The sequence below is a fragment of the Cetorhinus maximus genome, chromosome 3, assembly GCF_964194155.1.
Source record: "Cetorhinus maximus chromosome 3, sCetMax3.hap1.1, whole genome shotgun sequence".
NCBI classification, from domain to species: Eukaryota; Metazoa; Chordata; class Chondrichthyes; order Lamniformes; family Cetorhinidae; genus Cetorhinus; species Cetorhinus maximus.
This window is the reverse complement of record NC_135881.1, coordinates 201,310,534-201,331,808: the sequence shown is the minus strand read 5'-3', so window position 1 is coordinate 201,331,808 and position 21,275 is coordinate 201,310,534. Positions and strand designations below refer to the sequence as shown.

The 21,275-nt window shown below is 43.3% G+C and overlaps 1 protein-coding gene across 1 annotated transcript in view; it reads right to left on the bottom strand.

Moving 5' to 3' along the window:
- Nucleotides 1–7,067: 7,067 nt before the first annotated feature.
- The window catches only part of limd1a (LIM domains containing 1a), a 65,511-nt gene continuing 51,303 nt past the window's right edge, over nucleotides 7,068–21,275 (bottom strand). The window contains exons 6-8 of the mRNA XM_078539620.1: nucleotides 16,398–16,449; nucleotides 14,840–14,908; nucleotides 7,068–8,519 (exon numbers count right to left, since the gene is read on the bottom strand). Of these exons, the coding sequence (XP_078395746.1) occupies nucleotides 8,385–8,519; nucleotides 14,840–14,908; nucleotides 16,398–16,449 (256 nt within the window). The 3' untranslated portion in view covers nucleotides 7,068–8,384. The remainder of the gene's footprint in view (nucleotides 8,520–14,839; nucleotides 14,909–16,397; nucleotides 16,450–21,275) is intronic.

Below are 21,275 nucleotides of genomic sequence, written 5' to 3'. Positions count from 1 at the left end.
ATTTGTGCCACACAAATGCCAGGCTTGACCATCTCCAATAAAAGAGAATCTAATCATCACCCCTTGACATTCAATGGCACTACCATCACTGAATCCCCCACTATCAACATCCTAGGGGGTTACCATTAACCAGAAACTGAACTGGACTAGCCATATAAATACAGTGGCTACAAGAGCAGGTCAGAGGCTAGGAATCCTGTGGCGAATAACTCACCTACTGACTCCCCAAAGCCTGTCCACCATCTACGAGGCACAGGTCAGGAGTGTGACGGAATACTCTCCACTTGCCTGGATGAGTGCAGCTCCAACAACACTTGAGGCTTGACACCATCCAGGACAAAGCAGTCCACTTGATTGGCACCCCATCCACAAAGATTCACTTCCTCCATCACCAACGCACAATGGCAGCAGTGTGTACCATCTACAAGATGCACTGCAGGAACTCGCCAAGGCTCCTTGGACAGCACATTCCAAACCCACATCCGCTACCCTCTAGAAGGCCAAGGGCAGCAGACACATGGGAACACTACCACCTGGAAGTTCCCCTCCAAGCCACTCGCCATCCTGATTTGGAAATATATCGCCATTCCTTCACTGTTGCTGGGTCAAAATCCTGGAACTCCTTCCCTAACAGCACTTTGGGTGTTCCTACATCACAGGGACTGCAGTGGTTCAAGAAGGCAGCTCACCACCGCCTTCTCAAGGGCAATAAATACTGGCCTAGCCAGTGATGCCCACATCCCGTGAAAAATTCTTTAAAGATTGAGAAAACACAGCTGTTATGTTGCTCAAGATCCTCACTGTAAGATCCTCAGATACAGCATTGAGACAAAAGGCTAGTAGATCTGTTTCTATTGGTGTTGGTTGAGGGATGAACGTCAGCCTAGGACTCTTGATGGCCTTCGCACAACACCCCTGGATCTGTAATGTTTGGGGAGCTGGTGCTTCAGTGAAAAATGCAGACCATAATTGACAGATGAAGGTGTTACAGACAGGTTTGTCCCTCCAGCAGAGGGCCAAACAGGTAAAGATGGCAGGTATTTTTTAACCTATCACATTAGTGAACCAGTTGGGTTTGTCCAACAAGTCCATGGACGATCAGTGAAGCATGCAGAGAAGAATTGAGGCTGCAGAATTGTGGTTTTGAGGTGAATTATGAAGATATCTTGGACAAGTCACACTACCAATGAAAGGGTACGAGTAAAATCTAAGACCAATAGGATTCTGCTGACCAAGGTCATGAAGAGAGAGTTGGAATTTCTGGGGCATGTAATAAATCATGATTTAGAAAGTCTAATGCTGATGGGAAAAATCGATGGTAAGAGATTGAGGGAGACAAGGAACAATTTTTCTAAAGAGCCTGACAAACTGGATGAATACACCACCACCAAAGATGATCCATGCCACCAGAGCAAGATTAACATGGAGGCCCATGGTCGCCAGTGCCTGCTTAGGGCATGGCACCTGGAGAGACATAGAGAGAGCCTTTTAGAAAAAGTGCATGATAATTTGCAACGTTGGTCCTGACTTGCGATAAACTGCAAAAAAAATTAATTTGTATTGTCCCTACGTAATTTATAATTTTGTGAAATACTTGGGCGTTTTTCTGCATTAAAGACATTTTATACATTCAAGTTTTTGTATTGTTACATCCTAATTAAACTGCACAAAGAAGCTGAAACGCGCCTTACATGACAGCAAATTATATTTCTGTGGCACCTTCAACATAGTAAAATGTCCCAAGGTGTTTCACAGGAATGTTGTAAAATGGAATGACTCTGGACCACACCTGCAATATTACAGCAGGTGACCAGAAGCTTGGTCAAAGAGTTTCTTTGAAGCAGCATCTTAAATGAGGAGAGAGGGGAAGAGATTTAGGTTGGAAATTCCAGAGTTTAGGGCCAAAAATGAACATGTATTTGACTTCACAAATTTTCCTGCTAAGGCATAAGATGGTGATAATGCAGCAAACTACAGTAGCAGAGTTAGTACTGGAGGAGAAATTATTTTACTCAAAGGGTTGTGAATCTTTGGAATTCTCTACCCCAGACGGTTGTCGATGCTCCATCGTTGAGTAAATTTAAGGCTGGGATAGAGAGACTTTTGCTCTCTCAGGGAATTAAGGGATATGGGGAGCGGGCAGGAAAATGAACCCGAAGTCCAAAATCAGCCACGATTGTACTGAATGGTGGAGCAGGCTCGATGGGCCATCTGGTCTAGTGCTGCTCCTATTTCTTGTGTTTGACCTGGCATTCACTAAGTTGCCATTCTTAACATTACCCTGTAACAGTGCAGCTAAGCTATCTGTGTGCAGGTAAAAGAAAGTGAAAGGTGCGGAGGGGTGGGGGGTGTTTGCTGTTTCTGCAAGGCATTCTGAGCACCCTGGGAAGGCACGTGGTTCAGTATATACATCATGTCTGTCAAAGAGGTGTAGAAGAAAGACCAATAACAGTTCACTCTCGGTGGATGGAACAAGGTCTGTGTATAATCTCTCCCATCACGACAGCAGTGCTGGCTGTAGAATGCCCAGTTGCCTTCCTGGAAGATGAAAATCCAAGAACATATTCCTGAAAGAAGAAAAAGTGAGAGTTTTGATGTGACAGTACAACAACCTGCATTTATATGGCACCTTTAACTAAAAAATTCCCAAGGCACTTCACAGGAGTATTTTAAAGGAAAGTACGACACTGAGCCACATCAGTCAGATGACCAAAAGCTGTCAAAGAGGTAGATCTTAAGCGTCTCAAAGGAGGAAAGCGAGATGGAGAGGCAGAGAGTGATGGATGGAATTCCAAAGCTTTGGGCCTAGGCAACTGAAGGCACGGCCACCAATGGTAGAGCGATTAAAATCAGGAATACTCAGTTGGCCAGAATTAGATGAGTGCAGATATTTCGGAGAGTTGTGGAGCTGAAGGAGGTTACCGAGATAGGGAGGGATGAGGCCATGAAGGATTTGAAAACAAGGACGAGAATTTTAAAATCAAGATGTTGCTTGACCAGGAGCCACTGCAGGTCAGCGAGGACAGGAACGATAGGGGGAACGGGACTTGGTGCGAGTAAGGACAGGGGCAGCAGAGTTTAGGGTGACCTTAAGCTTACAGAATTGTGGAAGGCCTGCCTGGGTTATATTCCAATAGGCAAGTGTAGAGGTAACAAAGAAATGGTTGAGGGTTTCAGCAGCTGATTAGCTGCAGCAGGGACAGAAGTGGGCGACGCTACGAGGTGGAAATAAGGGGTCTCAGTGAACCCAAATACCCAACCTCCAGAAAAAAATCTGCAGGGAGAGGCAAATCAAAAGGATGGACTGGAGGCAAAAATGGCAAATTCTTTGGCTTTGCAATTGGTACTAGAGGTAAATGGTTAGAAAGAAACAACCGATTACTATCTCTCAAAGGCGAATCACTAGGAATGGTTTGCGAGCCAAATCGAGACAAACTCTGGAAATCTGAGAGATTTATTTTGGACACTTAAATATGTTAGTGGTCATTTCAAGTTAAGTATATTACTACCGTCGTAGTAATTTAAACTCTCAAGTGTGTTTGCTTAAACAAACTCAAATAAACCAACAAAAAAACGCTTCAAATGGTGATCAGGGTAATGTGGTAAATAAATGCTAAATAATGAATTGACACATAGCTCAGCTTTCATGACAACGTTAAACCATGGCTGAACTCCCGGTTCTCCAAGGCTTTCTCCTCTCCCCTGACCTCCAGGGGCTGTGACAGTTTCGCTGGACTTGACAATCCTTTGAAGGATCAGTGCTCCAGAATCAATTCGCCAAGACCGGACTGACAGCTAGTCAGACCTCCACTACATAGAGGAAAGAGACCATTAGCTTTCCCCGATGACAAAGCTCCACTTTGTACGGTTCTGTATTTCTGCGGTATACTTGCACCAAGTGTTAGTTATGTAGACATTTCTGTATCCTGTCAGTCATTAAGTGGAATAGGAACATAGGAGCAGGAGTAGGCCATTCAGCCCATCGAGCCTGCTCCACCATTCAATACAATCGTGGTTGATCATCCACTTCAATGCCTTTTTCCCCACACTATCCCCATATCCCTTTATGCCATTGGTATTTGGAAATCTGTCAATCTCTGCTTTAAACATACTCAATTGTCTGAGCTTCCCCAGCCCTCTGGGGTAGAGAATTCCAAAGATTTATAACCCTGAGTAAAAAAAAACCATTTCTCCTCATCTCAGTCTAAGTGGCTTCCCCCATATTTTGAAACTGTGAGCCCTGGTTCTAGATGCCCCAACCAGGGGGAACATCTCCTCTAACTCCGCTATTCTACTGTCTCTAAGTGTCTCAATGAGATCACCTCTCATTCTTCAAAACTTGAGAATACAGGCCCAGTTTCCCCAATCTCTTCTCATAGGACTGCCCCGCCATCCCAGGACCAAATCTGGTGAAATTCCACTGCATTCCCACCATAGCAATAATATCCTTCCCAAAGTGAGGGGACCAAAAAATGCACAAGCTACTACAGGTGTGGTCTAACCATGCTTCTATAAAATTGAAGCAAGACTTTGCTACTTCTGCACTCAAATCCTCTTGCAATAAAGGTTAACATACCATTGGCCTTCCTAATTGCCTGCTGCACCTGCATGTTAGCTTTCAGTGACTTATGGACAAGGACACCCAGGTCGTCTTTGTACATCTACACTTTCTGATCTCCCACCTCTTGCTCATCTGTTCCTCCTACCAAAGTGGATAACCTCTCATTTTTCTGCATTATATTCCATCGGCCATGTTCTTGCCCACTCACCAAGTCTGTCCAAAAGGCACTTTGCATCTTCCTCACAGCACACATTCCCAACTAGCTTTGTGTCCCACATGAACAGTGGAAAATTCATGGCCCGACAATCCTCACAAAAAGAGGCAGACAATGCAGCTGAAGATGAAAATGTGTTACTATGATTGCTTAAAGCTTAAATTAGAAAATACCCCAGAAAGCCCAAAAGATCTACATCCAAGCTTTGCGCTCATTTTACCTATTAATATAACTACTGCTATATTTGTATATTTGATATAATTTTCATTCAAATTAGTAGCCAAAAAAACGTAATACACAATACATTTTTATTGCAATTTATCCTTTCCATTTATTGGAATTCTTCTCAAACCAAGGGAAAAATCAGGAAACAAGCCAGGAATACTGTAGATTTGACTGCCACCCCCTACATATCCACCCTCCCCCCTGCCCCGCCCCGGCTAGTAAATTCCCATCATAAGCTGTGGACAAGGACAGAAATGTGATCCATTGTTAGTAACCCACTCTCAATCACTTCTCTAGAATAACAATATCATTGTACCATAATATTTTTTAAAAAAACATACAAATATGTCACATGGAAAGTTTCCAGTAACGCGCTGCAGCCCAAGTTTAGAAAATCACCTCCAACTTCCGCTAATTGGATTGTCGCAACATGTAACAATCACTAGGGTTGCCAACTGTGACTAAACGTATTCCTGGAGGTTTCATCACATGACTTGCCCCCGCCCTCCAGCCATTGGTCAGCCAACATATCCATCCTTGTGACGAAAGCAAAAAGACTCATTAACCTAATTGGATACTGTTTGACCATCAGCCAAACGACCCTTTTTTTTCATTTTCAATATTTTTATATCTGTTAAAGAGAATATTTCAAAGAGAACAACAAAAAAAACAATCTTTTTTAAATGTCCTGATGATTGCACACAGCAGTGACCTAGAGATTGATCTTCAATTCCTGGAGACTCCAGGCCAATCCTGGAGGGTTGGCAACCCCAACAATCACACCTCCGGGTGACAACATTCATGGCAGTTTTTGTCCATTGGAATAATTTCACACAGAAACCTTACAGCGGAGAGACCCTCATTCCATCTGTATGGGTTGGATTTGAGTTCCGATCCTAGAGTCCCAACCTAGCCCCAATTGTGAATGTTTTCCTTGTTATTAAAACACAACCCCAACCAGGAAAACCATTTTACCACATGTGATGCCATGGATATTTAAATAATGTAATAGTTAATTTATTTATTAATGTCCTATTGTTCATATGTAGTTTTGCCCTATTGATTAAATGCTATTAACTGTTTCTAATGAGTTCAATACTTCGCCATGGTTCCATCCAATACAAATGCCTCCAATATAAGGAAGAATTTCTTTTTTTTTAATAAAATCGAGCAAGTGATAACGACCTGGAATTTGCTGTCCACAAGGGTGATGGAAGCGGAGACGATCAGTGATTTCAAAAGGAAATTGGACAGGTGGTTGAGGGAAATAAACCTGCGGGGCTAGGGAGAGAGAGCGGAGCAATGGGGCTAACTGGATTGCTCCCCAGGAGAGCCAGCATGGAGCTGATGGGCCGATTGTACACACGAGGAAAACCTTTCTGAAAATGCAAATTTCACATTTCTTGTACAGAGGAGCTTTACCACCAGAATGAAAGTTAAAAATCTGAGTGCGCACATTTTTTTTTGGAAGGGTCAAGGGGGGCAGCTTAGCTTTAAACCTCGCCAATTAAAATTTTTAAAAATTTGTTCGTGGGATGTGGGCGTCGCGGGCTAGGCCAGCATTTGTTGCCCATCTCTAATTGCCCTCAAAAAGGTGGTGTTGAGCTGCCTTCTTGAATCACTAGAGTCCGTGTGGTGTAGGTACACCCACAGTGCTGCTAGGGAAGTAGTTCCAGGATTTTGACCCAGCGACTGTGAAGGAACGGCGATATATTTCCAAGTCGGGATGGGGAATAGCTTGGAGGGGAACTTCCAGGTGGTGGTGTTTCCATGAGTCTGTTGCCCTTGTCCTTCTAGATGGTAGATGTCATTGGGTTGGAAGGTGCTGTCTAAGGAGGTTTGGTGAGTTCCTGGTGAGAGTGCATCTTGTAAATGGTACACACTGCTGCCACTGATTGAAATATGCGAAAATAAAATCAAAAAGCACATTCCAACCATAGTTTCTTACTTAAGGGTTTTTTTTTAAGATTTAGAATGTACTTAATTTGACCTTTTTATTTCGGAGGTTTTTTTGGGTATGCAATGTGCTTTAGTCTCTTTAAGTTATGAAATGTTAAAACACATACAAAGTATTATCAATCTCTCTAATTGAGAACCGTGAAAAATACAACTAATTCTTGCTGGCATGGTCACAATGGGTCAAATGGTCTCCTTCCGTACTCAACTGTTCTGTGATTCCAGAAGCACATTCCAGAGCTTATCCCAACACTTAAAAAAAACTTCTCTTAAGACTAACAATCATATCTTTTTTTTTAAAATCAGCTACCATGAGAGTTATTATATCGTATACATGATTACAATCTTAGGAAATCCACAGGCATTCTCAGGGGAAGGCTGGAGGAAACCAGGAGTCAAATTTTAAAATTCGAACGCCACTTCAACTTTGGAACAGCGAAACGTCCTGACTAAGTCAGGAGAATTGATAGATTTAATGTTTTGATTACTGAAATACATTCACCTGGAAAACAGCCTTAGCCAAAGAGCAGAAAACACAGCACTAAAGATGACTGCAGATCCTCGGAACAGTTCCATTTCCCTAACTGGGTTACATGTCACGGATGTGCCAACCAACCATGTTTTTTTAAAAAAATAATTATTTCACAGGATGTGGGTGTCGTTGGCAAGGCCAGCATTTATTGCCCATTCCTAATTGCCCTTGAACGGAGTGGCTTGGTAGGCCACTGCAGAGGGCATTCGAGAGTCAACCACATTGCTGTGGAGTCACATGTAGGCCAGACCAGGTGAGGGCAGCAGATAGTTTCATGGTCACCATGAAACAGGCTAGCTTTCAATTCCAGATTTATTAATTTAATTTAAATTCCACCAGTTGCCATGGTGGGATTTGAACCCATGTCCCCAGAGCTTCAGTCTGTGTCTCTGGAGTACTAATCCAGTGATATTACCACTTCACCACCATCTCCCCAAAAAAAATCATGTTAATGCTGCACCAGGCTGTGTAACACTGATCCTTTTCTGTCCTGGGAATCTAATTGTGTGACAAATTCTGTTTCAATACACGAAACCTCTTTTTTTAAAAAAAAAATGTGCATCCTGTCAAACGTTCATGTAAAGCTAACTTCAATACGATTTGGTGCAACAACGGGTGTCTACATTTTGGTAACACTGAAGTTCCATAAAATGGAGATTCTTTGTAGATCAGTCTTTTCTGTCCTTCTTTTAATATTGTAACTGATCAAAAAGTATTTGAAGAAACGTTACTCATTGAAAGCTGATGGTCCGCTTCTCATTTGTCTCTCTTCAGTGGGTAAAAAATGTCACTTGGAAGCCAGCCGTCATTTGGACTCCTCATGTGGTGACGCAGAGGAGTTTCAATGCTTTAGTGCCAATCTCAGCAGACCTGCGTAGAGCCTCTTATTGGCGGGCCTAGTATTTAGGCTGATTGACAGCGGAACTCCTGGCTCCATCTATGTGTTTCAGGTGGCAAGCATGACAAAGCAAGTGTCCGTCCAGTGGATAGCAACGGTGATCCTCTTCATCGTTCAGCTCCATGCCGCAGTCCTAGAAACGGTGGGAAAACGAGGATTAGCAATGATGTCAGGACTGGAAAATAACGTTAGAATGGAGCAAGTAGGAAACTCGTGTGGTGAGGGGAACCAACTAAACTATTCACGTATTGGAACAAGCTTGATTGGTGAAATAATTCATCAGCCACTGGTATAGGTGATGCGTCCAATTCTGCAGAGAAAATGCCTCGGTTCTCAGCTGTCCCCGTCAGACTGCCAGGGTCACTGAGTATTTTTTAAGGCAGAGGTTGATAGATTCTCGACTAACAAGGGAGCCAAAGGATATAGAGGATAGGGAGGAAGGTGGCATAGAGGCCACAATCAGGTCAGCCATGACCTTATTGACTGGCGGAGCAGGCTCAAGGGGCCGAGTGGCCTACTCCTGTTCCTGATTCGTATGTTCATGTGATTCCAGATCCTAACCACAGCCTTTATAAAATGCTATCACGCTGTTAATGATACTTATTCTAAAAATAAAATGGCGGTTAAATGCTTGTTCACAAATTATCACATGATGTGTTTCCGCAGAGCTAGCAGAATAGTGTCAGTGTTGTTAGCAGATCTACCCAAATGTGTACATTAAAGATAAAACTGGGCAGTTTCAAAGCTGGTACCTGAGAGAAAAATGTTACCTGCAACCTTACTTTGTTTTCTTCAGTTTCCCCCTGCAACTTTCTCAAACGTTCCTATCACCCTAATTACGACTCCACGGGTTTTAATTCAACATGGGCCTCACTGGCTAATCCAACATTTGTTGCCCATCCCTAATTGCCCTCGAGAAGGTGGTGGTGGACCACTTTCTTGAGGCACTGCAGTCCATGTGGTGTAGGTGCAGTGTGTCAGGGAGGGAGTTCCAGGATTTTGACCCAGCGGCAGTGAAGGAACAGCGATATAGTTCTGAGTCAGGATGGTGAGTGGCTTGGACAGAAACTTGCAGGTGGTGGTGTTCCCATATGTCTGCTACCCTTGTCCTTCCAGGTGGTTGTTATGACCACAGCTGATGTTATTTGCTGAGCAAGCCAGATCCCTGTGTTACTGATCATAACCTTTTAGAGTCATAGGAGGTCTACAGCACAGAAAAAGGCCCTTCGGCCCATTGAGTTTGCCCCAGTCAAACAAGTACCTAATTATTCTAATCCCATTTTCCAACACTAGGCCCATAGCCTTGTATGCCATGGCATCGCAAGTGCACATCCAAATATTTCTTAAATGTTATGAGGGTTTCTGCCTCTACCACACTTTCAGGCAGAGTGTTCCAGATTCCCACCACCCTCTGGGTGAAAAAATTCTTCCTCTCATCCCCTCTAAACCTCCTGCCCCTTACCTTAAATCTATGCCCCTGGTTATTGATCCCTCCACCAAGGGGAAAAATTCCTTCCTGTCTACCCTATCTATGCCCCTCATAAATTTATACACCTCAATCATGTCCCCCCTCAATCTCCTCTGCTCCAAGGAAAATAACCCCAGCCTATCCAATCTCTCTTCATAACTAAAACTCTCCAGCCCAGGCAACATCCTGGTAAATCTCCTCTGCACTCTCTCTAGTACAATCACATCCTTCCTATAATGTGGATTCCAGAACTGCATGCAATACTCTAGCTGTGGCCTAACCAGCGTTTCATACAGTTCCAGCATAACCTCCCTGCTCTTATATTCTATGCCTCAGCTAATAAAGGCAAGTATCCCATCTGAACCACCTTATCTACCTATCCTGCTACCTTAAGGGACCGGTGGACATGTACACTGAGGTCCCTCTGATCCTCGGTACTTCCCAGGGTCCTAACATTCATCGTGTATTCCCGTGTCTTGTTTGTCCTGCCCAAGTGCATCATCTCACACTTATCCAGATTAAATTCCATTTGCCACTAATCAACCCATCTGACCAGCCCATCTATATCCTCCTGTAATCTAAGGCAATCCTCCTCATTATTTACCACCCCACCAATTTTCATGTCATCCGCAAACTTACTAATCAACCCTCCTACATTCAAGTCTAAATCATTTATATATACCACAAACAGCAAGGGACCCAACACCGATCCCTGTGGAACCCCACTGGACACAGGCATCCAGTCGCAAAAATACCCTTTGACCATCACCCTCTGCTTCCTGCCCCTCAGCCAATTCTGGATCTAATTTTCCAAATTGCCTTGGATCCCATGGGCTCTTACCTTCATTATCAGTCTCCCATGCGGGACCTTATCAAAAGTCATGGTGAAGTCCAAGTAGACTACGTCAAATGCATTGCCCTCATCTACACACCTAGTGTATTCAATCAAATTGGTCAGACATGACCTCCCCTTAACAAAACCATGTTGACTGTCCTTGGTTAATCCCTGCCTCTCCAAGTGTCAATACATTCTGTCCCTCAGAATTGCTTCCAATAGTTTCCCCACCACGGAGGTTAAACTGACTGGCCTGTAGTTCCCTGGTTTATCCCTTTCTCCCTTCTTGAATAACGGTACCACATTGGCTGTCCTCCAGTCCTCCGGCACCTCTCCTGCAGCCAGAGAGGTATTGAAAATTTTTCCAGTGCCCCTATCATCTCCTCCCTTGCCCCACTCAACAGCCTGGGATACATTTCATTCGGGTCTGGAGATTTATCTACTTTTAAGCCTGCCAGTCCACTTAGAACTTCCTCCTTTTCTAAGCTAATTTCTTTAATTATATCACAGTCCTTCTGCCTGATTTCCATATCTACATCGTCCCTCTCACTTGTGAACACCGATACAAAGTATTCATTTAGAACCCTACCTATGTCTTCCGGCTCCACACACAAATTACCACTATGGTCCTTAATGGGCCCTAATCTTTCCCTAGTTATCCTCTTACTCTTAATGTACTTGTAAAATAACTTTGGATTTTCTTTTATTTTACCTGCCAATGTTTCTTCATGCCCCCTTTTTGCTCTCCGAATTTCTTTTTTAAGTTTCCCCCTACACATTCTATACTCCTCTAGGGCTTCTGCTGTTTTCAGCCAACGATATCTGCCATAAGTCTCCCTTTTTCTTTTTATCCAATCCTCTACATCCCTCGACATCCAGGGTTCCCTGAATTTGTTGGTCCTTTATCTTTACTGGAATATGTTGGCCCTGTACTCTCCCTATTTCCTTCTTGAATGAGTCCCACTGCTCTGACGCAGATTTACCTAATAGTAGCTGCTCCCAGTCCACTGTGGCCAAATCATATCTGATCTTATTCAAATTGGCCTTCCCCCAATTTAGAACTCTGATTTCTGGCCCATTCTTGTCCTTTTCCATAACAACCTTGAATCTAACGGAGTTATGAACACTATCTGCAAAATGCTCCCCCACTGATACCTCTACCAGTTGCCCGGCTTCATTCCCTAAAATTAAGTTCAGGACCACGCCCTCTCGTGTAGGGCCTTCTACGTACTGGCTTAAAAAGCTCTCCTAGATGCATTTTAAGAATTCCGCTCCCTCTAAACCTATCACACTATGACTAACCCAATTAATGTTGGGGAAGTTGAAATCCCCCACTATTACTACCCTATTATTTTTACACTTCTGAAATTTGCCTACTTATCTGCTCTTCTATTTCTCTCTGACTGTTTGGGGGCCTAAAGTACACTCCCAGCAATGTGATTGCTCCTTTTCTGTTTTTAAGTTCTACCCACATGGCTTAATTTGAGGAACCTTCTAAGATGTCATCCCTCCTTAATGCTGTAATTGATTCCTTGATCAATATTGCGATACCCCCCTCCTATTTTACCTCCTTCCCGTGTCGCCTGAAGACCCTATAGTCCTGGAATATTGAGCTGCCAATCCTGCCCCTCTCTCAACCACTGATCCCAGACGCATAGAACTCCAGTAACACCTTTAGGATTTTACGTTAAAAGATTTATTCAAGAAGAAAAAAAAACTTAAGCACATAAGATTAAAGTTACACAGTTGAAAGAGTCTTTAAAAAACATCCCCCCGCAAAAAAAAAATACACTTGGTCAGAACACACAAGTAAACTACTAGGCAACAACTCCCATACAGATTTTTAACTATAAAAATCCAGTAATATTACCACAAGGAAAAACTGCTGTTACTTTAGTAAAGGTATATCAACAACTCCTCATATATTTCCACAGCAGAGTGGAAGTGCAAGAAAGCTTAGAACACAAACTGCATTTTCCAGCAGGGATCAATCGGATGGTGAGCAGCAGTGGAAATCCTGCCTGATATTCTCCACCCTAACCCAAGGAGCAATCATCACTTCCCATCACTGAACATCCACTGGGGATCAAAACTGGGGCCTCCCTGTATTGAATGCTCAGTCATTCAGTCGATATGGTGGCTGTTACTGTGGAGGTTGCATTCTTTGCATTGCATGATTCCCCCAACATGCTTCCACAATGTTGCTGCTTGTGGTTACAACTGAACCACATCCATAACTAAGGAATGATATACTTTATTTGAAGGCAATACAGCAAAGGTTCACTGAATTGTTTCCTGGGTTAAGGGCTTGCCTATGATGAGAGGCTGGGTAAATTGGGCCTGAACTTTCATGAATTTAAAAGAATGAGAAGTTATCTCACTGAAACGTACAAGATTCTGAAGGGGCTCGACAGGGTAGATACTGAGATGTTGTTTCCTCTGGTTGGGGAACCTAGAACATGGGGGCACAGTCTCAGGATAAGAGACCGAACATTTAGGACTGAGATAAGGAGGAATTTCTTCACTCAAAGGGTTGTGAATGTGAATCTTTGGAATTCTCTACCCCAGAGGGTTGTGGATTTCCCATTGTCGAATATGTTTAAGGTTGGGACAGACAGATTTTTGATCTCTCAGGAATCGAGGTCTAAGGTCGGCCATGATTGTACTGACTAGCGGAGCAGGTTTGAGGGGCTGAATGGTCTACTCCTGTTCCTATTTCTTACGTTCTTAACTTGCTGAGTATAGAAACTGCTACGGGGTTTCTTGAAGTGCCCCACAACTTGGATAAGGATTGTGACTTCCAATATAAATGCAGCTTCATGCAAAGTATTAGGAACTTCGTAAGCACATCCTCCTCAACTCCACTTGACAAAAACTGGCAGCACTTATCCAGAGAGTATCCAGAAACCTACGGACTAGTTTTACCATCAGGTCAAGCTCTTCCTGTGAAGATGAAGCCCACTTCTCCATTAAACTTACACGCCACAGAATCATACCAAGCTCCCGCTGGTGCCGGGTCCAGTCAGTCACTTAATTCACGGATATATTAAGCAAATCAGAGGCAAGGAGCAACATGTTCAGCACTCACCCTCAGTTTGACAAAGCACAAAGAACTATTTCCTGCCTGGCAGATGGCACCCATGTGGTGTAAAGACCATCAAACTTGGTCACGACCTCCTCAAAGGGTGGGAGGCACACCTGTTCCCTGGAGTACTCAATGGGTTTGAGGTAGAGGTCAACCATGATTTAACTGAATGGTTAAATTCGGGGGGCTGAATGGTCTCCTTCTGTTCTCATTGTTCCAAACATGCTTTTGAGTGAATTAATGCCCATGGTTGCTGATAGGATTTGGTCCAAACATTCCACCTGGTTCATATCACGGGCTGCAATTCATGGGAGCCGCGGGAGCGAGGCCACTTCCCTTAGAGCGAGATTCCTGGATTGTGGAATTCAGCCCTCAACTTAAATCAAGTTCTCGCCCACTTCTTATTTCCACGGAATAGGATGAGGGAGCGTAGACAGCAAGGCTCAGTGCTTTCTCTGGAGTGGTCATTAATCTGATCGGAGAGTTTGGACTGGGGCAAGCTACATTCTCACATCAGACGATTAGGAAGGATTCGGATCTGATGGAGCTGGTTTGTGATGGAAGTTGACAGTGACGACAACAGTCAGAATTAAATCCCCTGAGTCGCATAGTCATGTAACTCAACAAGGAATTGCAGCAAGACTAGCTGTGTTTTATACGATTGCTGCAAGCTTTGAATATATGTTTCTTTAAAACTATTCTTCCTATGTTGGGATTTGTTAATATTGTGTTTATGGATAAATGAGTCCTCCAACTTTCTGCCACTTTAAGTCGGATACACATGTTTAATAGGTGGATATCCATTTACCGAATCAGGCAGCAGAAGACATTCTGTGAATTACAACTGCTTTATTGTTAAGCTATAGTTCGGAACAAAATACCAGTTTCCACTCTTCCCTTCTGGATCCTGTCCCTGTCCAGAAGCAAAAAAAAAACCCTTATGGAAGGGAAAACCCAGCTCTTAAGTACAGGCTTCAGTGAGCATCACCTGCTCTCAATTCACTCTGAAGCTTGGCCTTGGATACTCTTAAAGGGACCTGCATCTCTAACATCGTCAACACACACCTCACAATGGTAGCACTCCACATGGTAATCTTTATCCATGGAAACTACACGAATCGTTTCATCAGAGCCCTGTGGATATATAAAGATCAGTGTTAAATATCTATGATTTAATTGTTATTTCCTCTACCATCTTCTCATATCACACAGCAAACCCGCCCGACAAGGATGCATTTTAAGAACAGCTTCCAGACCTCTGTCAGTCGCAGAATGCCCAGAGCTCTTTCCCAGAGCATTCGTTGCTCATAATCCCGGAACACTGGAAACCCAGGAATGGCGGGAGGCCATTCAGCCCATTAAGCATTCCAACATTCAATGAGATCATGACCGATCTGTGACCTAACTCCACATACCCTCCTCTGCCCCATGTCCTTAATCCCTTTCCTTAACATCGATCTGTCAATCTCCGTTTTAAAATTAACAACCGATCTGGCATCAATTGCTATTTGCAGAAGAGTGTTCCAAACTTCTGCTGCCCTTTGCGCGTAGAAATGTTTCCTAATTCCACACCTGAAACGTCTGGCTTGAATTTTGACTCCTGTCCCCTAGTCCTAGACTCCTCAACAAGTGGAAATAGTTTCTCTCTATCGACCCTTTCTATTCCCATTAATATCTTGAAAACTTTGACCAAATCACTCTTTAATCTAAAACACAACCAACATTTGAGTAATCTCTCCTCAATGTTACCCTTGAAGTCCATGTATCATTCTGGTGAATCTATGCTGCACTCCCTCCAAGGCCAAAATCTCCTTCCCAAGTTGCCATGCCCAGAACTGCTCACAGTAACTCCAGGTGCGATCTAACCAGGGCTTTGCATGACTGAAGCATGACTTCAACACCGTCCCCCTTGTATTCTAATCCCTGAGATAGAAAGGCCAACATTCCATTAATTATTTATTAATTTTAATTACTTTCTGGTGAGATAATTACAGTCAGTGCTATTCTCTGTTGACACTAGCTAACTCTGCACAGAGCAAGGATCCAACCTCCCGACTTGTTCAAATGAGCAGAGCTCCACAGCGCATTTCTCTCTCCGGCCACCGAGGGGCGCCAGATCAAAGGCTTGAAGTTCAGAGACAGAACTGAGGGACATCAGTTATTCACGGGAATAGGATTTTAATTTACGCAGGATCCACACACAATTAATGGAATAATTCTGTCCCTGGCTGTCCCCACATTTCTAGGAAAGCACAGATCTGTGCTTGAGCCTCAGAACGTCAGTCACCACTTCAATATGGGGCCCCACAGGTGTTGAAATTATAAATGCTGTTAACATGTGAAAGTGCCTGAGAGTGAAGTTTGCAATCAGGCTCTTGTATGAGGATAAGATGTTGACATGCAGCGATAAGATTGGGCCATCAAGATATACACAACTATCGAGGTGGTTGCCCATTTATGGCAAATGCAGTTACGCGTTACAGCAGCCTAGTTAGGAGAAGCAGCAACCTTATAGTGAGGAAAATTAGTGAGTAAAATGGGGCATAAACTTGCCATAACTTCAGTGTCTGTCCTTACTTACACATCTCGCTAAAACCAAACAACACTTCAGTGCAGTACTGACCTCTGCTGGCAGGATGGCTTGGCCACATGCAGCACATTTTGGAGCCAACACTCTGAAAGGGAAGAGCAAGCAGATGTATCAAACACCAGACAGACACAAGGTTTTAGATGTTCATCTACGCTCGCCGTATCTCATAGCCCACAGTACACCATGTTAATAGAATCCAAGCCGGTTGGTGAAATCAAAACCAAGACACAGAGCTGTTCTTTACTGAGAGAGTTCACTGACCTTATTCAGTCTGATAGCTCACCACACAGACCCAGTGTCCCAGCCGTCTCCTATTTATATCTGCTCAATTTACTTAACTAAACTGTATCCTAACAATATAATTAACATACCATTGACACAGAGTTAGAGAGACAGGCAGACATACTAGAAGTGACTATTCTTCTGCACACAGACAGAAAATGTTGGCACAACATTGACACTTAACCCAATTTTGTTTGCAGCAGTGACATGGATGAACTTTAACCCCCCCCACCCCCCCACCAAGAAATGGGTGGCTTGGGGTCGGATGAGGCATTGAAATTGTAAAAACCTTAATCGCGATCCCGCCCCCAATCTACCGACTCCAGGTTTAATGGAGGCAAGAAGCAGGCTGGCCGATTAATTCCTAGGCCTCAGGGAAACCCAGCAGCTGAAGGGAGACAGGGACAGGTTCAGGGAGAAGGCAAGAGACGGCCTTTGTAGCTTTGTTTGTGGACCAGGAGGAGCAGAATCATTGAATGGTTATAGTACAGAAGGAGGCCATTCGGCCTGTCATGTCCATGTCAGATCTCTGCAAGAGCTACTCAGCTAGCTCATTGCCCCCTGCTTTTTAACCCGTTGCCCCGAAACTTCTTTTTTCTTCAGGTGCTTATCCAATTCCCTTTTGAAAGCCACAATTGAAATTGCCACCACCACATTCTCAGGCAGAGCATTAGGATCATAACTACTTGCTGTGTAAAAAAAGATTTTCCTCAGTTGGTTCTTTTGCCAAGTGTCTTAAATCAGTGTCCTCTGGTTCACAATCCTTCCACCAATGGGAACAGTTTCTCCCCATCTGCTCTGTCCAGACCCCTTATGATTTTGAGGATCTCTATGAAATCCACCCTCAAATTCTCTTTTCCAAGAAAAAAAAATCAGTCCCAGCTTTTCCAATTTATCCTCACCCCTGAAACCAATCTTGTAAATCTTTTTTCTGCGCCCCCCATCCTAAGCCTTCAGGTCCTTGCTAAAGAAGGTCTCATCCCCCACCCCGGATCCACAAAGCTTACCTTCTTCCGCTTGCATTGACTCCCCCACCACAAAAACATTTTCAAACACAGATCGCTGGATAATGATCAATCATAGCAATCATGACAATTGTGACCCACTACAAGATGCTTCTCAGCTGAGGTCAGTGAAGTCAGCGTTGCCACCAGAGTTCCTAATTTGGTCGTCATCCAAAAATCGGACCAACATCCAACTGACCATTTTTCATAAAATAATTCCTGTAATAGGCACCATCGTTTAATTTTGATTTACGATACTTTCCTTTCATTAAAATATGAGCAATCCATTGCAGCAAATAACCCACAATGGGCGTGATCACACCTGACACAAAGTCCCAAGTTTATAATTTTATTCCGGCAGCCGCCACACTACTCGTTTCTCAAACATTTATAGCACATCTTCTGTTTAACAAAACAAGAAAACTTGTAGCGTCGCCCAAGAGAGTCGGTTGAAGTTGGTCGTTGGTATTGCTTTGTCCATGGTGGCATCAGACATTATTTACAAGTGCGCAATTTTAATTTACACCTGACGCACATAAACACACACAAACAAACAATGAATTGGAATAACTCCGTAACTAGTTTTCCCCACACACCTCAATATAGAATCTCTGTGAAAGCCCAAATCGGAGCTTGAACCTGTCAGTACTTCCACCATGATTAATAAACTCACCACTGGGAGTGACGCACTGGAGGAAAACACAACCTTAGTTTTGTTGGAAAGCAATGGCATGGGGCTAGGCAGGTTGGGGGGGGTAATAATGTCATAAAATACTCTCCAGCCGCAATTGTTTTCTAATCATTTCTAGCAACGTTAGCATCAAAAGTTGCCAGTCTTGTGGTTCACTACAGCCTCTCTGACCCTTCCTTAGCTCCAAGAGAACTGTACAAACTCCCTTCTTCCACAATATTTTCTCAGCACTTTGAATTCAACAGCATCTCAACCAGCAAAAGGACACAACCTGTTACGAGTCTCCCTGTTCTTTCCTCGTAACTAAAGCACTAAATTACACCAAAATTCCAAAAGTCATTCCACACAGAATCATTTCATTAAACTGAGATTCTCATCAACTGACAATCCATGAAGAGATGATCATCATCTTTCACAGAACAGGTACTTGGGTAAAATTTTCCGATGTCTGTGATCAGTCTGAAGCTTTGTGATGTAAGTAATAAGAACATAAGAAGTAGAAGCGGGAGTCGGCCATTCGGCCCATCGAATCTGCTCCTCCGTTCAATAAGATCGTGGCTGATCTTAATTCCACTTTCCTTCCTACCTCCCATAACCCTGGACTCCCTTGTTAATCAAAAATCTGTCTAACTCAGCCTTCAATGTCCCAGTCTCCACTTCACTCTATGGTAAAGAATTCCAAAGATGAGCAACACTCAGGAAACATTCTTCCTCATCTCTGTCTTAAATGGGAGACTCCTTATCTTTAAACTGCGCCCCCTGGTTCAAGATTTCCCCATGAGGGGAAACATCCTCTCAGCATCTACTCTGTCAAGCCCCCTCAGAATCTTATACGTTTCAATGAGATCACCTCTCATTCTTCTAATGTCCAATGAGTATAAGCCCAAGCTGCTCAAATCAGCCTAGGGAGCCTTCTCTGAACTGCTTCCAATGTAAGTACATCCTTCCTTAAGTAAATGAGACCAAAACTGTACGCGGTACTCCAGGTGTGGTCTCACCAATTCCTGTACAGTTGTAGCAAGACTTCCCTACTTTTATGCTCCATCCCCCCTTGCAAGGAACGTACATCTGGAATTTGGGTGCACAGGTCAGTATTTTCCATCCATTATGGGCAGTTATCCATTAATCCCCTGCGGAAATATCGGACGTACATTCCTTCCGCGTGAAGGGCCACCCTGCGAGTTCCAATCGCTAATCCCAAAACTCTTGCATGGAGCAAATGCTTTTTCAGTCGCCATTTCCTTGTGTCCCAAGCTGTGTGCAGTTTTGGTCTCCTTACTTAAGGAAGGGCATCATTGCATTAGAAGCAGTTGAGAAGATTCACTTGGCTGATTCCTGGGGATGAAGAGGTTATCTTACGGGGAAAGGTTGGTCCTGTACCCATTGGAGTTTAGAAGTATGAGAGATGATCTTATTGAAACATATAAGATCCTCAGGGGACTTGACAGGGTGGGTGCTGAGAGGATGTTTCCCCTTGCGGGAGAGTCTAGAACCAGGGAACACTGTTTTAAAATAAGGCGTCTATGAACTCCTCATCCAGGCTACTACTGTCAATCTGATTTTTCTGTAGACCACTCCCACTCGTGACTTCTTTCCCTTGCTATTCCTCACATGGGAGTGGTCTACAGGCCCACTAACAGTAACCACAATGTAGGACTAAGTTTACAGGAAGAAATATTGGGTACTTGTGATAAAGGGGTGGCAATAATCATGGGTGACTTTAAATACATATAAACTGGAAAAATCAGATTGACAGTAGTAGCCTGGATGAGTTCATAGAATTCTTTTGAGATAGTTTCTTAGAGCAACACGTTCTAGAACCAACCAGAGAGCGAGTTATATTAAACTTGGTATTGTGTAATGTGACAGGATTAATTAATGACTGCAGAGTGAAGGCACACCTAGGTAACAGCAACCACAATATTATTGAATTTTACATCCAGTTTGAAAGGGAGAAGAGTGGGTCTAGAGTGGTATTTTAAACTTAAATAAGGGCAACTATGTGGGCATGAAAGCTGAGCTAGCTGAAGTGAACTGGGATACTAGGCTAGAGGATAGATCAATAGAGAAGCAGTGGCAGACATGTACGGGGATATTTCAGAATACACAAAATAAGTACATTCCTACATTAGAATGTTTCTTTAAGGGGAGGACCCACCATCTGTGGTTAACCACCAAATAAATGTAATTTAAGGAAAGCCTCAAACTTAAGGAGAAAGCATATAACTGTGCAAAGAAGAGTGGCAGGTCAGATGATTGGTCAGACTATAAAGAACAGCAGAGAATGACTAAAAGGTTAATCAAGAGAAAGAAATTAGAGTATGAGAGCAAGCTAGCTAGAAATGTAAAAACAGACAGCAATCGTTTCTTTAGGTATTTAAAAAGGAAAAGAGTAAGTAGAGTGTTGAGTTGATCCTCTAGAGAGTGGGGAGTTAATAGTAGATAATAAGGAAATGGAGAATGAAATGAACAAACATTTTGCTTTCGTCTTCACTATAGAGGATGTAAAAAAACATTCTAGTAATAGCTGTAAATCAGGAGGTGGAAGGGGAGGGGAACTTGGTGAAAATACAATCACTAGGGAAGTGATACTAAGCAAACTGATGGAGCTGCGGACTGACAAGTCTCTGAGTCCAGATGGACTTCATCCTAGGGTCTTGTGACTAATGAGGTAGCAGATGCGTTGGTGTCAATTTTTCCAAAATTCACCAGATTCTGGAAGGGTTCCATCAGACTGGAAAGTAGTAAATATAACCCTCTAATCAAGAAGGGAAGGCAGCAGAAAACAGGAAACTATAGACCAGTTAGCTTGATGTCTGTCATGGGGAAGGTGTTAGAATCAAATCATTAAGGAGGTGAGAGCTGGACGCTTAGAAAACTCAGGGTAATCAGGAAGGGTCAACATGGTTTTGTGAAAGGGAAATCATGTTTAAC